The following is a 16929-nucleotide window of genomic DNA, read 5'->3' as shown; positions in this document are numbered from 1 at the left end:
TAGGGGATTAATTTGAGAAAATTAAATTTCAATAAAAAAAGGAATTATATATGTCTATTATTCAATATTTATTATGATTCTAGTTTTCCCTTTTTTTTCTTCTTACTCAGATGTTTTGTTTTAGTGTTTTATGTTAACGTATTTTTGTTTTTCTTTAATAAAATAGGCAATACAGCACTTACATATGCTTGTGCTGGAGGCTATGTAGATGTTGTAAAGGTGCTCTTGGAATCCGGTGCTAGTATTGAGGACCATAATGAAAATGGTCATACTCCTCTTATGGAAGCTGGAAGTGCTGGACATGTGGAAGTAGCCAGATTGCTGCTAGAAAATGGGGCTGGCATTAATACGCATTCCAATGAATTTAAAGAGAGTGCCCTTACATTAGCTTGTTACAAAGGTATAGTATAGACCTTTTTTGAACCAAAATTTTTAAACATGTGAAACTAGTTATTTTATATAACCTTTTTAAAATTCAGATAATAGGACAACATGATAATAGTATATAGTAACTAATTAAATGTTAAGTATTTAAAGTATTTGAGAGTTTGTTTAATATGTAAACTTTTAAAAATAGACTCAATATTACAAATATTTTCAATAAAATGAGTATCAATTGATTTAATTGTTTTTATCAGAAACAGTTATTTGATTTTAATATGAATTTTACTTTTAAGAGGATTTTGCATGTTGGGAATATTTTGCCTGATACAAAAATGGGTACATGATATTTCAAATGCCGACCAAACTAAAAATTTTGGTAATACAGAAAATACCCTCCTTTAGGTAGGCCAGTTGCTTGAAAAGATGCCACAGCCACAGAATCAGACATTTCTCAGATTCCCACATGTATAACAGATATATGACAGATAACTATAATGTAAGGTGTTTTTTTTTTTTTATTTTAAAGGAACTTTAAAAAAAGTAGATGCCATCTATTTAGTGTCTGTAAAGACATTCAGTTCAGTGCTCCATACCTTCTGCAGCTGTGCCATATTTGTATCATAAAACAATTGGTTGGTTCTTGGCTTTGATGTATTAAGAAAAAGCTGTTGGAAGATTAGGCAGAAGATTTAAGGAAGGACTCAAGTCTCAAGGGCTGACCCTTCACTTACACAAGCTTGTGAGTGGGTGACTTCTTAAATTTCACACCCTACTCCTAAATTTCTTCAGCTTAGTCCTGGTCCTGATGTTATTTTATTTTATTTAAGAGTGGCTGTGGTTGTGTGATGTATTTTGGATTAATTTACTTTAAAAACATAAGAAAATAATGCTTTAAATACATAAATGAGTAAAATATAAGTTAAATTTGAAAGATATAGTTGATCTAAAGTTCTTCTGATAACTGATGTTAACAGATTTTCTGATACGGAGCACAGCTGAAGTCCTTTACTTCCCTAACTCTCTTTGGTAATTAGGCAAAGATTGGTCTTCACTGGGTAGAAGAGTTAAACCTTGGAGCAGGCTGATTGGGTTATTCTCTCCCCTTTTCACAAACACTTTTAAACCCAGAACTCTGTGCATTTCACTGAGACTGCAAGTAACCAACCATTTTTGCCTCTCCCCTTTGCTTGTATCCCCATTCTACTTTCCAAAGCCTGGGGCTTGCAGGCTTTGATTAGAAGCTGGGTAGAGAACTGAGTTGGTGGAGTATATCTCTACTACTTCCTTCCCTTTCTTTTTTCTGGTGAGGTTTCCTGGGACATAGATTGACAAGGAGACAGGAAAGAGATAGAATTCAGGCTGTCACTGAGCTTTGATATAGGTCTTCCAGTGGGAAGAATGACAGAAAAGGGATGTGTTGATAGTTCGCAAAAACAAGATGTGGCAGATGCTATACTTACTGAAGTAACTTTTAAATGTTGCTTATGACTCCACTGTCTGTCTCTTCTTTCCCAAGTCCAGTTGATTATAGTTGATTACAGATCATTGCAAATAAAAGTAGGGAAGGGGACCTTTTTCTATATTTCCTTGCATAGTATCTAAAATACCATTAGTGGTGTATTTTTTAACCACTCCTGTATATGTGTTTGTATCATATGGTTAATTTGAAACTATATTAATATGTGTATATTTGTGCATATATTTATTTTCTAAGTGAATAAATGTAAATTAAAAGAAATTTTCAAGAATATTTTTATTCGTGCTCTTCCAGTGTTTTAAGACTATTCCTGAAAAGTTTGTGAGTTATTAGAATTTAAAACATTTCCTCATAGAAATAGCTTGAATGATGATCATCTCAGGGTACTAGTTTATGAAAGCTAATTTATTCCATGGCATACATAAAATAACTATAGCATGCCTCGGCTCATAAAAAGTTATATAGAGGATATTCTGGATGTTGGAAAAAGGCATCTTTGTACACGTATAGAAGGAATTCTAGGCAGCAGACTTAAGTGAGGAGTAGAGCAGCATGGGCACTTACATAATTTGTTTTTGAAAGTTGAGGATGGCTTATAGTTTACTTTAGCAGTATATTTATAATTTTAATACTATATAAATGTAAATATGTAAATATAACTGATTTCAAATCATTTTTTAAGTGAAATATTTTTAAGTAATTTTATTCACTTTTGGTTTAGGACACCTAGAGATGGTGCGATTTCTTTTGGAAGCTGGTGCAGATCAAGAACATAAAACAGATGAAATGCACACTGCTCTAATGGAGGCTTGCATGGTAAGTCTAGTGAATTTCATACATGAAATATATACCAGATAGGGAAACACAGATCCTAGTGTACAATAAGTCCCTTTTCCTTGTGTACAAAGTTCTGTTTATTATAACCTTATTATTGAGTAGAACCCTGGCTATCTGAATTAATAGTTTTCAGAGCTATTCTTTTACTTTCTGAAACTTTACAATATTTCTGCATTTTATTTGTCTCATAATTCTAATCTGGTTTTATAGTTGACACGTAAATGACTTTAAAAGGCTGGTCAGTGATATTAAAGAGGAAAAAAATAAAAGAGTATTATTTGTGTCACATAATTGTTCTTTTGTCATGTTTTTTCCTGAGCCATAGAATCCTTTACTAGGAATTACTTCTCAGCATTTGTACTTGGGAATTTGTCATAATAGTATCCTTAAACTTTTGTATCTTAGTTTATGATAGACAAAGAAATTGATTAGAGTGAAATTACGGATTTCTGAAGATGACATGTCAAAGAAAAAGACCCCAAATGAATTTGAAGTTTCTTATCTTAGCTTCTCATCTAAGAATGATTATTGAAAGGATGTTAAGTTTTATTTACTTGTTTTTAAAATATTAGGTACCATCATTTTAAGACTCAGATTTTCTATTGTTTTTCCTTTTGTCCAAGTTCTAGAGTTTGCTTAAGTGAATTATTCTTTTGAACAAGTTGTCCTTGAAGATTTTGAGTTCCTCATTTGTAAAACGAGGATAATACCTTTCTCTGGGGTTGTTTTGAGAGGATTCAGTGAGCTTTTGTGTATAAAACATGCCAATAATATTAACAGTTACAATAATTCCCCTTGATAAGGAAAATTTAATCATATTGCCACCCTACACTAGGGGGGAAAAAAACTTATGTATCAATTAAGAAATTAAAATGGAATATTCTATAGGACTAACCTACATTCCCTGGATGTAAATATTATAAGTAAATGAAAGGTATTTGGAGGGGCCAGATATTTGGAAGACTTACTGACAGTTGAGGTTTTTAAATTGGACTTGAACACAAATGTAGAAGTGAACTTTTCAGGGAGGATTCAGGAATGAGGAAATAGCAAAGTAACCATGATAATAAGACATTAGAATTGTATGTGACAAGTACATGGACAAAAATGGGCAAGACAAGTGCAAAAGAAGATGAAATGTTAATGATGTAAAAGGGGGCAGTTTTCATTGAAAGGAAAAGGAAATTTTTGAAGTTGCCAGTAATTAGATAAGCTGTGAAAGAGTGACTAGAAAGAAGACAAAAGATAATAACTTTTTCACTAGTGTTTAAACATTGAACAGCAAAGTGTACTTTGTGTTCATCTTAACACATCATATATCCTTTCCAGATTCCTCCAAAAAGTATTGCAGTTTTCTTTTTCTACCTAAATAAGTTTGCTTACTCTTTTTAATGAAAATCCTATTTTCCTTCAGCATTTAAATTTGTTTGGCCCAGTGGTGATATTATCTACGGTATCACAGTAGTCTATTGTTTGATTTAATTACTATTTTCTTTCCTAATGGTTAATAAGTCTTTGATGGAAGGTATCATTTTTTTTACTTGTTTTATGTCCTCAACTGCTAATTCCTACATCTGTGGATTTATTCTCCTTTGAATGGAGATCATCAAGCTTTATTGTATAGTAATTAAGAAGTCTTCAAAATTTGTAAGATTTTTAGTGGTTCTGATAAAATTTTTTTAATTGCATTATGATTAGGATGGCCATGTTGAAGTAGCCAGGTTACTTCTTGACAGTGGTGCCCAAGTGAACATGCCTGCTGATTCGTTTGAGTCACCATTGACTTTGGCTGCATGTGGTGGGCATGTGGAACTTGCAGCTTTACTTATTGAAAGAGGAGCTAGCCTGGAAGAGGTCAACGATGAAGGTTATACACCTTTGATGGAAGCAGCTCGTGAAGGACATGAAGAAATGGTGGCATTACTTCTAGGCCAAGGTAACCATATCAGCCAAGACACTAAATCATAAATATGTAACACATGAGTATAATTTTGTAAAATTGAACTTGAATATTTTATCATTCTATAGATGTACAATGAGATTATTACCTAAACTTAATGATAAAGTATTTGGTCTAAAACATGACTTCTATACATATTAAATATAGACTAATTTGAGGTACAGTTTTCAGAGTCATAAACTATGTGAATAAAAAAACAATTGGGGTTTGCATAGACTTGTGCGTTAGGAAATATGAAATTCAACATTACTCAAGCTAATATATGGAGGGAATTTTGGGGGGAGCAGAACAATTATTAATAAATGTTATGGAACTAGTGTTTCGTAGAATAATATGGAAACTCCACCATAAGGAAGAGAAAGAATGTGCATCAGATGTTAAGTACCTCAGTACATAGAAAACTTCTTTTTTGGGAAAATTGAAACACTTTATTGTGTTAAAATTAAATTTCAAAGTAATCCCCCATATCTATAGTTGTTTCCTGATTTTGTTTTTTTAATAGTAAAGTTTAGTTTGCCTTGTAAAGTTAAATTCAGGACAAATTTAGGAGTGGTGGTAGTTTTTTAAAAACTTGTTTATATTTTGAGGCAATACTGGCTAGAATTTTGAAAGTATAGGTTTTGGAGCAGGCTTCTTAGGTTTGAATCACAACTCCACTGCCAATTTTGTAACTTTGGATAGTTTTTAACCTCCTGTGCCTCAGTTTTCTCTTCTGTGAGGTTGGTGAGACACAGAGGAAAAATATGTAAACATATATAAATGTATATATGTTTATGTGTATAGATGAATATGTGTATATATAACATACTCTTAGAACACTGTTTATTATGTAGTGCCTGTTAAACATTAACTATGGTTATGACGATAATAGTGATGATAGTAATGTTGTGATGTTGCGGAAGCTAATTAACCTCAATTTTCTTAGGTGTAAAATAGAGCTATTGGTAATACCTAAACAATTTATAAAATCCTTTGAATATTGCCTGGCAAACAGTAAGAGCTTACTAAATGTTAGTCATTTTTGAGCAGATATAGCTTATTTTTCTGAGTCCTCATATGACTTATGTTTTCTGGCTAAATAAAATACTGTTGTAGCTCTGTACATTAAATATGGACTTCTGAATACAGTTAATGGTTTTCTTTATTTTTAACTGCCTCATGAATAGGAGAATAAACACTTATTTAGAATAGTAATATACATGTTCATTTATCAGATTTTGTTTATTAGGCAACAACCAAGTTTTGCTTATGTCTGGAATACGTTTTATGAATGCCCTTTTTAAAATTTTTATTTTAGGAGCAAATATCAATGCACAAACAGAAGAAACTCAAGAAACTGCCCTGACTCTAGCTTGCTGTGGAGGCTTTCTGGAAGTGGCTGACTTTCTCATTAAAGCAGGAGCTGATATAGAGCTAGGGTGTTCTACCCCTTTAATGGAAGCTGCTCAAGAGGGTCATTTGGAGTTAGTTAAATACTTACTAGCTGCAGGTAGGCATTTTTGCATTTTGGAAAAACTTTTTTTTTAAACATGATTTATTTAAGTAAAAATGTCATAATGCCAGTCTTTTTTAGTTTATAATACACTGTATGTTTAAGTAATATTCTTGTATGTGTATTCTGAGTAATTCACCTTACTATCTTTTTTTAGAGTATTTCTAGATGGATCATTTATTTTAATCATTTAATAAAGTGCTTCACAAAATTTTTCCTCAGTTAAGCATGTGAAACATATAGGCTGTATGATTTACTATCTTATGAAGTATCTGCAGTTTTAATTTCAAGCAGTTTTATTTGTAATTGTTTTTTTTCTTTTTTGCTTTTAAAGATTCTACCAACATTTGGGGATGAGGTTATTTTGTCTAATTTGAGGAGATATGGCTTACCCATAAGAAATTTCTATGTTCATTTATGTCTTTTGGTTTTTTGTATTATTTGTTAACACTGCTGCAGGAGCTAATGTTCATGCAACGACAGCAACAGGAGATACAGCACTAACATATGCCTGTGAAAATGGTCATACTGATGTAGCAGATGTCTTACTTCAAGCAGGAGCAGATCTGGTAAGCTAAGTCACTTTTTAAAATGTTCATTTAAAAAGACAAGAGGGGCTGGGGTTGTGTCTCAGTGGCAGAGCACTTGCCTAGCATGTGTGATGCACTGGGTTCAATCCTCAGTAGCATATAAAAATAAATAAATGAAATAAAGGTATTGTGTCCATCTACAACTAAAATTAAAAAAAAAAAAATGAAATCAAGCGGGGCACGGTGGTGCAAACCTAATAATAAACCTAGTGGCTTGAGAGGCTGAGGCAAGAGATCACAAATTTGAAGCAAACCTCAGCAAAAACAAGGTTTAGTGAGACGGTGTCTCTAAATAAAATACAAAATAGGGCCAGGGGTGTGGCTCAGTGGTTCATACCCCTGAGTTCAATCCCTAGTACCAAGAAAAAAAAAAAAAAAAAGAATTCAAAACTATATGGAGATTCTAGGAAAATATATTTTTACTTCAAGGTTTTTATTTATTTGTTTGTTTGTTTGTTTGCCATTCCTTTTCTCATGTAGGAAGTCTTTTTTCTATACCAGTCTCTGTTCTTGCTAATAGGACTGTCCAATCCACTATGCCTCATTCCCCAAAGAAAAAGAAAATTTTTGTGTTAGAAATGTTAATAGAAATTAGTTTTTCCTTAGGTGTTTTCTATTTTTAGAAGCTTGTAATTACAACACCAAGTTTATAATTTGATGTAAAAAGGTAAACAGATATGACTTAACTACATTTCTATAGCTTTAGAAAATAAATTTTGCCTACAGTGGTCATTATTAATTAATAAAAGTGCTAAAAGCATGAAGTATTTAATAAATAATTTTCCTCCCAAGTTGTTTATAATTTAGTAAGAAAGGATAAAATAGTAATGTCATTATAAGATAGATTCTTTATTGATGTCACACAGGTAAAGTGCAGAAAGTTTAAGCTTAGAGGATCTGACTTCCTGTATTTTGGACTAGGTAAAGTTTAGAAAGAGGATGTGGCAATGTTGAAGCAAAAGAGATAGTCCGGTTAAAAAAAATACAGTGAGATCATAGTCTATAGCCTAAAAAGTAGAAAACAAAGTTCGTTAATATGGGGCAAAATAGATAGTCTTCCAGTGTAGTCTGTGGTGAAGTATGAATAAGACATTACAAAGTAGGATTGGGTTAAAATGTAAGCATATTTTCATGGGACTGACTTTCTGAGATTAACAGACAAATGTTATTTCCTGTAGAAGTTCATAGTTTATGACAAATTCATATGCAAGTAGAAACAGGCCTGTTGAAATTAACTTCAAAAACTTGTAATAATACACTTAATTTCTCTTTCCTCATTTACTAAAAGGGCTGAATTAGATTATTGTTGTGGCCTCTTTAATTCTGAATATATTCAAAAAGTTTAATGTGTAAGTTCTATTTTACTTTTGTATAAACATGTCCTTGTTAGACTTTGAGCCACTTAAGCTTAGAAATTCTATTTCCAGAGCTTACCACAATAACTATGAAACATACAGCACTGTAAGGTTTAATACTTGTTTAGTTAAAGGGTAAGGAGAACAAAGTACATATTGACTGGAGAAAAATCAATTTTTCATCTTTTGTGAATGATAAACAAATATAAAATCCTGTCAAAAGATTTTTTTTTTCAAATGAAGACCTGAAAATGTCTTTTCTATTGTTCTCAATTGCCCAGCGATCTCCATTGATTCTCATCCTTTTTTGGTATTCTCCAGAAAGCTCTAGTAACATAATTGGTGGTTTTGGAAATAAATCATCATTAGTTTTGTAATTTTTATATAAGGTAAAATAGAAAATAAATATTTCTTGAGTGGATGATGATAATGCCAATTATGTGCTAGAGTGCCATACACTGTTCCAGTTCCTTTTTTTTTTTTTAATAGAGCAGAAATTACAAGATGGATTTTGATGAGGGTGTCAACATCACATGACTGTAACTCCAGGGCTTCCTTTTTTTTTCCTCAATTTAATTAAACTGAGAATGAGTCTCACTGAATTGAACCCTCAGTCCTCCTGCTTCATTCTCCCAAGTAGCTGGGATTATAGGAACTCACCACCATGCCCAGAGATTCCAGTTCTTAAATTATTTCTATGGAACATGTTTCTAATATGTGATTTTTTAAATTTAAAATTATATTTTATTAATTTCTTTCTCATGATATTTAATGTATTTATCTTGAAATTAGTTTATTTTTTAATTAAGTTCATTTTTCAAAACAGGAGCATGAATCTGAAGGTGGAAGAACTCCTTTAATGAAAGCTGCAAGGGCCGGTCATGTTTGTACTGTTCAGTTCTTAATTAGTAAAGGTAAGTTTATATAAAGCACATGTTTTTTTTCCCCAAAGATGTCTACCTATATCCTTAGGCATTTAGAGATTGAGGGATATGGAGCATTTTCGGGGTATAGAATGATATGGAGGAGAGTTACTTATTTTGTTCATCTTAGTATTATCTCGAAACATGGGTTTTTGTTTCTGCCACTGAGAAATTTGTGGCAAATCCCTTTTCTGCTTTATATTTACTTGGGCCTAAGTTTTTTTCTTTATAAAATATAGGGAAATGGTTATAAATATAGCATAGAAAAATTGTTCAAGGTTGAAAGGTGGCAAAATGCATGAAGATTTTAATTTATGGCCAGTAATTCTAGTTTGAATACCAAAGGCTGTAATGACCAAATTAGCATGTTGTTATTTCCTTTAAATTATTTCTTAGTTATTTACTATACCTAAGCTCTGGTTTTTCAGGAAGAGTTTAACACATTTTTTGTTTAAGAGATTAAAGATTTACTTTTGAGTACATATTGATAACAAAGTTTATATGGCCATATTAAATAAACTATAAATTTGTAATGGTTTAAAGGTAAAAAAATCAATAAATGACTGGTCAAATCATTTTAGGCATTTTGAGCATACATTTGTGATAGGTTTATTGCAGTATTTTTAAGAATAGAATTATTACATAAATATTATACCCTCTTTGGTTGAGTTTGACTAACATTATTTCAGTTTGTTTCTGCCATATGCCATAATTCCTTATAGTAATCCAACTCAGGAATAGATAAATAGATAGACTTTGAGTGGAAAACATATCTGTCTTTATTCTCAGACATTTCCTAATTAAAAAAGAAAAAAGATGGTACTCTATTGTTAGTTCTTTACATATTTAGCCCATAGAGTGCAGTGTGGATTATCTTAATTTTTTTTCACTCATCTTTTCTACCAAAGAATGTGTGTATAAATTTACAGGCCTTTGCAAAATTTTTCTAACTTGTATATTTCTCATTTCTCTAGAAGTACTCCACATCCTCATCAATGTTTGTAATTGTCAATCTTTACACTTAATAGTGTAAAGAGTTAATACTCAAATAGATAATACTGATTTATATTTAGTTTGTATTTTTCCAATAATTAGTTGAATTCCACTTACTGGTCATTATTATAATTTTTCTTGCAAAATGTGTTTTTAGTTTTGATATTATCCAAATTATTCACCCTTTCCTTCATGCTTTGCAAATATTTTGTTTGAAAGACATTAAAATAATAAATACACAAGGTACAAAGAACAGAATCTTCTAATTTTGATGACATACAAATAACAAAAATTGTCTCTTTAAGATCATGCTTTTGGTATCTTATTTAAGATGTTCTTGTGTGTTGGGCTGGGGATGTGGCTCAAGCGGTAGAGAGCTCGCCTGGCATGCCTGAGGCCCGGAGATCGATCCTCAGCACCACATACAAACAAAGATGTTGTGTCCACTGAAAACTAAAATAAATAATTCTCTCTTTCTCTCTCTAAAAATAAATAAATAAAAATAAAAGGCATTTATTTGGAAAAAAAAATAAGATGTTCTTGTGTAAACAAAGATCAGGATTTTCTTCTATAGCTATGCTCATTTAGTTTTTTTCTGTAGATCCTACTGATTTATGTAATTTAGGAATGACAGTTTTGTTTCTTCTTATGTTCATATATTTGAACTGTTTTTTTATTTTACTGCCTAGGAACTCCATTGTAACAATGACTAAAAATTATGGTAAAGATCAGTATCTCATTCCAGACTTTAAAGGAAATCTATGTAACATTTCATAGTTAGCTTGGAGAATTTTGTACTTTTAGGATATTTTTAACTATATAAAATAAATTTGCTAAGACCTAAAAAAAAAAAAAAAAGAACTTAAAATGTAAATACAGTTTTGTATTTTTTTAATGTGATAATTACCCTGAGGGTATTACTTGTTTTGGTTTTATTTTACTGGTTCATACTGGAATATGTATGGATGAAATTATATTTGTCTGGGATTTGCTTTAGAATAATTCAATGTGGCAGAGAATTGATGTGGGGTTATATGAAATGAGGTTGCCCTGTGTTTATAATTGTTGAAGCTAGGTAATGTGTATGTGGGGCTTCATTATTGTATTCTATCTACTCTTAATGATTTTTAAATTTACCATATTTTTAAGAACAAAACACTCTGATCAATGTGATTTTTCATGTCTTCTCTGTTTTAGGAGCGAATGTGAATAGAACCACAGCTAATAATGACCATACTGTACTGTCCCTGGCTTGTGCAGGGGGTCATCTGGCAGTGGTGGAACTACTTTTGGCTCATGGGGCAGACCCTACCCACCGTTTAAAAGTATGTAACTAAAGTGTTTTGGGTTGGATTTTGAATTAATTCTTCACTTGTACACCACAGACTATAATGTATAAGTTGTATTTATAATGCCATTCTGAGTATTAGTTTTGTTTTATTAGAGGAAGTGCTCCTTACTAAAAGCATTATTTTAATGTAGCCAGGACTTGTAAGCTTTTTTTTCTTAAATGATTCTGTAAACTAACTTATTTTTCCCCCTCTATATGATTTCTTTTTAGGATGGCTCTACTATGTTGATAGAAGCTGCAAAAGGTGGCCACACAAGTGTTGTTTGCTATCTTTTGGACTATCCTAATAACTTGCTTTCCGCCCCTCCACCAGATGTCACTCAGTTAACACCCCCATCCCATGACCTAAATAGGGTAAGATTTAAAACTAAAGCATTTTATATTGTGTCTCCTTTATTTTCTTTTGCTTGTTGTTTCATTTTAACTAGATTTTTAAAATTATATAATTTTCTTTATATCTTTTATGATTAATGAACATCTGGCGTTATATTCAGATTCTAGATTGATGTGATTTTGCTTTGATTTCTTCTGAAGGTTACAACAGCAACTTAAATTCAAAGCCCATTAGAAAAATGTCAAAGGAGCTGGGAGGTAGAGCTCAATGGTAGAGTGTATGGTTAGCATGCACATGCCCCTCCCTGGGTTCAATCCCTAGTACCACCCCCACCAACAAAGAACAAGTCAAGGAAAATAATTGAACTCTAGCATATTTTAAGTAAATATGTTCTTGAGATGACTTGTTAAAAATATTTTTAATAAATCTCTATCTTATTCTTCATTAGCATATTACTTAATGTATTATGTAGGCAAAGGTGAAATAATCAATTTAGTGTTTGTTGTCCTAGGCACCGCGTGTACCAGTTCAAGCACTGCCCATGGTTGTTCCACCTCAGGAGCCTGATAAACCACCTGCCAATGTTGCCACCACTCTTCCCATTAGGAATAAAGGTCAGTTATACTTCTAAAGACAGTTCTTACATGTTGTCTATTTGATAATAAGATTACAAAAATTCTAGCCATTTAAAATTATTTTTCCATAAAAAAATAAATTTTTATGAAGTTGGCATACAGAGTCTTTTTTTTTTTAACCAATGAGAAAGATGTTATTGGGAGAAAAGATAGTAATAGAGCTAATCTATGCTAGAATTAGAAGGAGAAATTCAGATGCTCATTTTTAATGGAATTCTAATTATCCATGATTTCCTCTAATAAATAGTAATTTTTATTCATGTAAAATGTCAAGCTGGGTATAGTTGGTTGATATTTTTATAAATTACTTAAATATCTAATGATATAAGGTATAAAGATTAATCAAGTTGGATCAAAAATTAAAATTTATTTTAAAGAAACTGGTTTAATATAGATTTTTATATCTGGGATACCTTTTCTCAACCAATAATTCAAAATTATTTCAGATAGACATGTTAATTTCTCTAGAATTCTGAGATCCCTATTTGACTTGTGGATGTTACACCATGCATGTTCTTAAGTTATGTCCCCAAACATTATACCTACCAGTTTGAGTCAAAAAAAAAAAAAAAATTTATTTTTATTTATTTATTTTTTTTAAGTTTAACCTGAAGAACCAATGCAATTTTTTTTTTTTTTTTTTTTTTTTTTTTTGGTTTTGGCTACCAATATTCTTTTTCCAACAAGCATGCTAAGTATTTCCACCAGCTCTTTTCAATCACTCTACCAACCTAGAGCCTTGGCACTTTTTTCAATTGGTTGCTAAACCTGTAGCCAGATCAGTCTATTCACCTGGCTGTCAGAAGATAACTGTGGATGGCGTAGTCCAGCATCTTTTCTTCCAGAGAAACTGAATTCCAATTCTCTACTGGCCAGGTAGCTGTGTGAATATTGAATTTATATCTTTCCTTTGTCAGTCTTGAAGATGATAGGCCCTGTCAAAGAAAGATGTTTTAGTTGGATTTTAATTTCTTAATACTTCTCAGTGGTTTGGGGCACTCTGTGTGTGTATGTGTGTGTATTTAAAAGGCACAGACTATTAAATGTGGAAAAACCTTGAGGTAGAGGTCTAAGTTTTCTCTGCACCGTAATAATTTAGCATTATTTTTCTGCTCTTATGATGAGTTTTTACATCTTTATGACCATATGAAATATCTACACATAATTAGATTTTTCTTTAATTGCACCACTTAGATACCACAAACCTGCATCCCTCTATTGTCTAATTTTTAGCCATGTGATAGTTTTAAAATTCTGAAATTAATTTTCAAAGATTAGTCTATGCACATAAAATACATACATTTTATATTTATGATAAAGAAGGTGGACTTGTTTTTAACTCCTTAAAAGTGCATTTTCACCTTCTATGAATATGATAACTTGGTGCATAACTGTTGGCACTAAACCTCCCAACAGTAACTCTGTAATGAGGATGCCATTCATGTGCACTTCTGAGGGGGTTTCTTTTTCACACAGCTGCTTCTAAACAAAAGTCCAGCAGCCATTTGCCAGCAAACAGCCAGGATGTACAGGGTTACATCACCAATCAGTCTCCAGAGAGCATTGTAGAAGAGGCTCAGGGAAAGTTAACAGAACTGGAACAGAGGATAAAAGAAGCCATAGAAAAGAATGCACAGCTGCAGTCCTTGGAACTGGCACATGCTGACCAACTTACCAAGGAGAAGATCGAGGAACTGAACAAAACGAGGGAGGAACAGATTCAGAAGAAACAAAAGATTTTGGAGGAACTACAAAAAGTAGAACGAGAGTTACAACTCAAAACTCAGCAGCAGCTTAAAAAGCAGTATCTAGAGGTTAAAGCTCAAAGAATTCAACTTCAGCAGCAACAGCAACAGTCTTGCCAACACCTGGGACTACTGACTCCTGTTGGGGTTGGAGAACAGCTTTCCGAGGGAGACTATGCACGGTTACAGCAAGTGGATCCTGTTTTGCTTAAAGATGAACCCCAGCAGACTGCTGCTCAGATGGGTTTTGCACCAATCCAGCCTCTGGCGATGCCTCAAGCTTTGCCTCTGGCGGCAGGTCCCTTGCCTCCAGGGTCCATCGCAAATCTTACAGAACTGCAAGGAGTGATAGTTGGACAGCCAGTACTGGGCCAAGCACAGTTGGCAGGGCTGGGGCAAGGAATTCTGACAGAAACACAACAAGGGTTAATGGTAGCCAGCCCTGCTCAGACCCTCAATGACACGCTGGATGACATCATGGCAGGTGGGTTTATATTGTTATGAGCAGCTATCAAATATGATTTGCTTAAGGCGAGTAAGAGTGTTCCAGAATTTTTTGCCATTGCCCAACTTGAAAACTATTTTTGGACTCTTGACCCATGTATATCTTTAGAAATACTAGTTCAATCTCAGAAGTTTTCAGAGGGATACAGGTTGAATTAAAGATTAGTTTCATTCAATACAAATGACTGAAGCTTTCTGGCTTAGCTGAGTAGCCTAGGGATCTAGGTTTTTTAGTAATTGGGTTGATGTTTGATTTTTGCTTTTTTTGTTTTTTGTTTTTTGTTTTTCCCCCCTTTTAAGTTCAGGACACTAAAATTGAATTTTGGCTTTTTTGCCTCAGTATTATCACAAATAAACTGGAAAATTAATAGAAATTGAAGTAAAAAATAGTAGGGCACACACATCAGAAAGTTTATTTAAATCTGTGAACAAAAATACTTTATATCCTAATGCACGAGACTTCAAACCTGATGGATATTTAAAAACAAACAAACAACAACAACAAAAAATTAAGTATCTTTACAACATTAATAAAGTACCAAACCAAATAGGGTTTGATTATACTGTATGTCAGTGATTTTATCCCCTGTGAATGTACATGTGTAGTCTCTTTCTCACTGTATTATGGAAGATGTTGTCCCCTGATAGTATCATAAATGATATATTTTTAAATGTGCAGCAGAGAAACCTTATTTCATTATATTTAGTTTTATTGGCAAGAAGTAGTTCTTTAGAAGGCTGTTTTAATGATTTTTATTTGGATGCTTATTTTATGTGAGTTCTGTAACAAAGTAGTGGAATGAGATTTGATAGGGTTATCTGCCACAATAATGTTATACTGAGAAAGATAATTTGAAGAAAGGAAGGAAATTTGGAAAGGAAAAGAAAAAACAAAGGGAATAAATTGTATTTTGATAATTTTATTCTGATTTCTCCCCATTTTTTTATTTATTTATACTTGGATGACTGCCTTTGTCTACTCTTAAAACTATTTTTCAGTAATATCATATTATGATGAAATTATACATTATGTAAATTTCATCTTTTAAAAGAATTAAAGAAAATAAGTTCTGTAGTGTTTAGATATTTGCTAATATGAAGAAACTAGTTAAAGAGACAAAGTTTGTATTTAAAAACTGGTCTAAATTTTCCCAGTCTTTATTGGTCTCAACCTCAGCAGTAATATGTGGAAGCAATAATAGGTGAAATGAAGATTTCTGCTTCAAATTAAGATCTCTGCTAATCTTAATTTGAAATAAGAAGAAATGCTAGCAATAATTAATAGTAAGAACTGTAAAAAATCCCAATATTGATAAGTTTATAATTTTTCTGTGGATTTGAAAGTTATTGCTAGTCACCACTAAACTGGTTAAAATAATAAGTAATAAAATTTTAAGTTTTTAAAGTATTCTGTGAAAATTAGAGCACAATAGCCATAAATCCTTAAGTCCTGTGTCCATGGCCATTAACTTAGATCATAATAGTGTTCTGTTTTGTCAGTGTGACTACCAGATATATAGCATTAAATGTTACTTATCCACTTAATGAAGAATGGACATTCCTTACCAATCAATGTTTAAAAGTTTTATATACTGTCAGTTTACTTAATGTACTTGGGCATAGTTGTCAACAATGATTTGTCAGTTGTACATTTTTTTTATGCTGTTGAGAAGTATCAGAGGTTTGTAAAGTAGTTTTTCTGTTGATTCGTATCCACCTCCCATAATTTTTGTCTGTTTCAGGTATAACTTATATAAGACAAATACTTGTCATACTATAAAAATACTTTCTTTCTTATGCTCATTTATGAAAGAGGAGGAAGAGCAGAATTAAACTATCTGCGTGCAGCTAATCCCTAGTACCACTCATGTTCCCAGGTGCATATGCAGGTGTGCACACTTACACAAATACACAAACTCATACACTCTTTTTCTGCAACTTCATTTTTTAAACTTCTCTAGTAGTATATATCCTTTCAGTTGAGTAATGCTCAACTGAAATATATATATTTCACTTTTTATATATACACTTTCATTTATTTCTTTGGGTTTCTAATGTACTAGAGCTACATTAGGCTTTTAGATTTATTTCTCTCCCTCTATGATAGCCTCTGTTATTTATTACTTAGTTCTCATTTATTAGACTTCTCTTTTAATATTTGATCTCCTTTTCTCTAGAACTTCAATTAATCAAAATCTGAGTCTTCCTTATTCTCTATACTTGCTAAAGCAAAATTAGTTTCCTGTTTAATCTGTCTTAACATCTTGCCTTTGCTATGATCTTAAGTTCCCTCCTTTCTGTCCCTATCTTAAAATTTTCCTGAGCATGCCGTTTTCTCTTTCTAAAACT

The 16929-nt window shown here is 32.2% G+C and overlaps 1 protein-coding gene across 7 annotated transcripts in view; it reads left to right on the top strand.

Annotated features, from left to right (window-relative positions):
* Ankrd17 (ankyrin repeat domain 17) overlaps positions 1-16929 on the top strand; it is a 148238-nt gene that overhangs the window by 80657 nt on the left and 50652 nt on the right. For 5 of the 7 annotated variants that reach the window (XM_046428665.2, XM_046428666.2, XM_046428664.2 and 2 more), the window contains exons 6-15: positions 167-400; positions 2583-2677; positions 4397-4634; positions 5956-6147; positions 6610-6719; positions 8922-9009; positions 11209-11336; positions 11573-11716; positions 12208-12310; positions 13808-14560. In XM_046428665.2, coding sequence (XP_046284621.1) covers positions 167-400; positions 2583-2677; positions 4397-4634; positions 5956-6147; positions 6610-6719; positions 8922-9009; positions 11209-11336; positions 11573-11716; positions 12208-12310; positions 13808-14560 — 2085 coding nt within the window. The remainder of the gene's footprint in view (positions 1-166; positions 401-2582; positions 2678-4396; positions 4635-5955; positions 6148-6609; positions 6720-8921; positions 9010-11208; positions 11337-11572; positions 11717-12207; positions 12311-13807; positions 14561-16929) is intronic. The other 2 variants (XM_046428669.2, XM_046428668.2) reach the window with 1 other exon arrangement.

This window comes from Marmota monax, unplaced genomic scaffold (assembly GCF_021218885.2).
Source record: "Marmota monax isolate L192 unplaced genomic scaffold, Marmota_monax_Labrador192_F-V1.1 WCK01_AAM20220418_F8-fsc00132, whole genome shotgun sequence".
NCBI classification, from domain to species: Eukaryota; Metazoa; Chordata; class Mammalia; order Rodentia; family Sciuridae; genus Marmota; species Marmota monax.
Note: the sequence above shows the minus strand (reverse complement) of the source record. Positions and strands in the feature narration are given on the sequence as shown.